Source organism: Arachis hypogaea, chromosome 15, assembly GCF_003086295.3.
Source record: "Arachis hypogaea cultivar Tifrunner chromosome 15, arahy.Tifrunner.gnm2.J5K5, whole genome shotgun sequence".
Lineage (NCBI taxonomy): Eukaryota > Viridiplantae > Streptophyta > Magnoliopsida > Fabales > Fabaceae > Arachis > Arachis hypogaea.
The window spans coordinates 157,818,752-157,823,080 of record NC_092050.1 but is presented as its reverse complement, the minus strand read 5'-3'; the positions used below and the strand labels follow the sequence as shown (position 1 = coordinate 157,823,080).

At 35.6% G+C, this 4,329-nt stretch overlaps 1 protein-coding gene across 1 annotated transcript; it reads left to right on the top strand.

Moving 5' to 3' along the window:
- The first annotated feature begins 1,866 nt into the window (after positions 1-1,866).
- LOC112751779 (membrane steroid-binding protein 1) lies at positions 1,867-4,112 on the top strand. The gene is made up of 2 exons (XM_025801036.3): positions 1,867-2,311; positions 3,521-4,112. Exons 1-2 carry the CDS (start codon positions 2,001-2,003, stop codon positions 3,876-3,878), a joined length of 669 nt encoding a protein of 222 aa, XP_025656821.1. The 5' UTR covers positions 1,867-2,000; the 3' UTR covers positions 3,879-4,112.
- The last annotated feature ends 217 nt before the right edge of the window (positions 4,113-4,329 follow it).

Below are 4,329 nucleotides of genomic sequence, written 5' to 3'. Positions count from 1 at the left end.
CATTCTCAGGGAAGAATTTTATTTTCAATTCCCTTTTGAAATCTTCCCATGTGGCTATGTTGCAAGTACCATTCTCTATATCTACGCATTTTCTCCTCCACCACAAAGTAGCATTATCAGAAAGGTTGAGAGCTGCAGTGCGTACTTTTATTGCTTCTTCGAGCACCCCTTGACCTTCAAAGTACCTCTTCATTTGTCATAGGAAGTTCTCCACCTCTCGAGCGTTCCCCACACCCTTGAATTCCTTTGGCTTTGGAAGATCAATCTTTGTCGTCTCCCTTATAAAGGTTGGTCGAGATTTTGCCTCCTCGAACCAAACTCGAACTTCCTCAAATATCTTCAAGGAATTCTCAGGTTTCTCTTCGATTTGGAGCATGCTTTCTTTGAAAGCATCTAGTTCTCCTAACACGTGAACCTCGAGGGTCTCCTTGTCATGTTCTATACTTTGGAAGCACTCATCCATAGAGAATAGAATATTCTCCAACATAGAAACTCTCTCTTCTAAGAAGTTAGAGTTCTTACCTCTAGACTCACTTGAAGATCGCACCTTCTTGCTTCCCCATTGAGAAGGAATAATATCCCTTCCCCTTTGAGACTCAATATGCTCCATAGTTATGCTAGAAGTTATACCCACAAACCACTTGTGCTCCCTCTCGAACTTTGCTCTGATATCGAATTGTCACGGCCTTGGACACACTCCAACGCTACTGTGTCGGCACTCGAACTTACTCAACCTATCGAGTTAAGACCAAGTCAGCCTAACCCTCAATACTTAGCAAGAAAGTTAATAACACAAGAGAACACAAGAGAAATGAAGTTTTGGTAGAAAGAACACTTTATTACTCAAGGGTTTGTTACAAATGACTCACACATGACCCATACACAAACTCTAACTCTCACCTCCTATTTATAGTTATCCACCTCCTCAATAGATGGTTGGAATTAAATCTAATCAACGGTCTAGATTAATCATCTAGAACCTTCATTACAAATATCTATCATACCACAACTTTCTAAACATTTCTAGATTATTCCATACTACTATTCATACTTCTATATATATCCACACTCTTCTAGAATACTCTATGACCTTCTAGAGTCTTCTAGAACTTTTTAGAGTATTCCGGGACCTTCTAGGACATTCTAGAACGTTCTGAAACGATCTAGAGCATCTTCAAATACTCCAGAAAACTATACAAACACTGTTAAATTTAACTTTTTAAAATTTATTGTGACACACTGCTGTATATAAGGAGTTTAGCTATGTATAATCCGTGGCTCCCTCCCACAGATTCCATAAGCCTTCATTTTCGCATAAACAGCTACACCCTCTAGCGATTTATATAGTTTTTTTCTTTTTCAGAAATCGCTCCACTCTATAGCAGTTTCTAGTCAATCAGCTTCTCTTCCTAATTCGCACTAGATTGTCGCAGATTCTTTGTGTTTCGTAATCCGCTACACTGGTTTACATAAAATTGTGAAAAAGTTTATTCAGATAACGAGTTGCAGAAAGTTGTAATTACGTAATTTTAGTTGCATTTCAATTTATTTAGGTAACTTATACTAATTTAAATAAATAAAATATTATATTTATTTAAAAATTGTTGATAATGATAATGATATTTTAATATTAGTTATGTATATAAGGTAAAACTGAAAATTGTATGTATATTTATAAATGATACTATAAATTTGTATAAAAATATATAAATTATTTTACACATAGTACAATATTTACTAATATATTTTTAAAATTAGAATAAATAATTTGAAATAATTTGTTTTTGAAAAAAATCATTTATATTGTTGTACTTTTTTTTACCCACTAGTTAAAAAAAAAAAAAAAATAACGTTTTTAGTTTTTACAAATCTAAGGCACCAAATAAGCTACGGAGTTCGATGCTGTTCTGTTCCTATAAAAATCTCACTTGTCTCTTTGTACGTGTCACTCTCTCTCTTCTCTTCTCCTCTCTCTCTCTCTCTCTCACAGTCACACCCAAATGGCTCTGCAACTGTGGGAGACTTTGAAGGAAGCAATAGTGGCTTACACTGGCCTCTCTCCACCCACCTTCTTCACTCTTTTGGCACTCTTCCTTGCCATTTACTACGTCGTTTCGGGCCTCTTTGGTTCCTCCGCTAATAACACCCATGGAGCCACCAGGGATTTCGAGCCGCAGATGCAGCCTCTGAAACCGCCGGTTCAGCTCGGTGAGGTCACGGAGGAGGAGCTCAAGGCCTATGATGGCACTGATCCTGAGAAGCCTCTGCTCATGGCCATCAAGGGTGAGATCTATGATGTTTCACAGAGCAGGTATATAAAGATTGGGGGAAAGGGGAAAATTTTGATTTTGATTATGATTATTTTTGCTTTTTGTGATTGGGGATATGGGTTTTGTTTTTGATGGTCAAAGTATTCTTTTTTTTTTTGGGGGGTATATTTTGTATTTTGAACCGAGTGTGAGTTCCAAGGAACTTTTTTGGTTTGCTTTTTAATGAAAAGGTAAAAATAGAAAATTGGGTATTGTATATTTCTTTGAGAATTTCATTCTGTTTGTTTAACTTTAATACTTCTTGTGCCTTTTTTCTTTTTGTGTTGTAGTCAGGTGATGATTTTATTTCATGCTTGTTTCTTATTTATTTATATTTCTGTTGGGTTTGAAACTCTGATTTGTTTTTGTTTGCATGGAGGTCTTATTATTGTTTTTTGAATGTGATTAGTGGTTATTTTGTTGTTGATATCATGAAAAGAGGATGTGCTTCTATGAAAGTTCTGAAATTTGGTGTGTTAAGCTAACTGAAACTATGGATGTATGTAGACCTATGTGGTATCCAAGTACACTCTTAAATTCTAAACCTACATTTTCCAACTTCTGGTAATCTGGACCACTTTTGCTATGTCTAGTTTCAGTTAGGTGGAGAGTGGGTTGGTAAAATCTAGATTCTAGAGCGCTTTAGTGAAAATGACTTTTAACCAAAGTTGTGGCCTATGGTGAAAGTGACTGAATTTTATTTTCAACTCTTCATGAATGTGAGGTTCATGAGGTACCTTCATTTGAACATTTCCACACCTTGTAAGCAACCTAACCTAATCAACCAAGCAGTCCCTTAGTGAGGAGTCAGAAGTGATTTTTTCTCTAGCTGAAAAGGGTGTCTTGTTTGCATGTAGATGCTTCACACACTTCCATCTGTAATTGTGTTCTTTCCAATTTTTATAACTACATCTTTTTGATGAATTTCAAATTGATTTGGAGAAACTATAGAATTGTATGTTTCCTTAATCTGAATGAACCATAGTTTGATTGAAGTGGTTCTCTTTACAGCATTGATGTCCTCTCTATTGTACCCACATAATGGATTTACCTGGAATTATGTTTTGTTATGTTACTTATTTTGAAATTAAGCTTGTTGGAGAGACTGATACTTTGAAGAAATGAACTTTTAGACATATAAAAAAATCATCCAAAAGTAAACTGTCCTACAAAAAATTGATAAATGCTTCTGTATGTGTATTTTCTGTTAGGATGTTTTATGGACCTGGTGGACCATATGCTCTATTTGCCGGCAAGGATGCTAGCAGAGCGTTAGCAAAAATGTCTTTCGAAGAGAAAGACCTAACTGGTGATATTTCTGGTCTTGGACCATTTGAGCTTGAGGCGTTGCAAGACTGGGAATATAAGTTTATGAGCAAGTATGTTAAAGTTGGAACCATCAAAAAGGAAGTTCCAGTGACCGAAGGAGAATTCAAAGGTGAATCATCAGAATCCTCTCCCCAAGATGGTGATGCTCCCAAACCTGCTATTGAAGAAGGTGGCTCCTCAGAAAATGTAGCTGTTAAAAGTGAGGAAAACCCTTCACATGTTGATGCAGATAAAGAGTAATGGCTGATGTCTAACAAACACTTGCAAATAATGGAATCGGTTACATAGAGGCTTATGAGAAAATGTTGATCTTTTGTGGATGTGTTCAACATGATTTGGGACAAGTTTTCTTTTAGTTTAGGTTGGATTTTACTATGGAACTTTGTTTAAATGTTGCATTTGATGAATAATGAATCTTAAAGGGTCAATTTTCTATATTACTGGACCTCTATTTAAATGTTGGTCAATTTTCTATATTACTTTGGTACAACCGATTCTGTTAGTATTGCTTATGTAATTGAGATGCATGGTTGATTCCTGAACACAACAAAAAACCAAGGTTATGTTTGAGAGAATTTTTGAGAATAGAGATTCTGTTAGATGACTTAACATGTTTGATTGAATTACTATTTACCTGTTCTTAACTATCAATTTAAGAGTGTCTAGCATGACAAGTCAGAGCTAGTTCGTT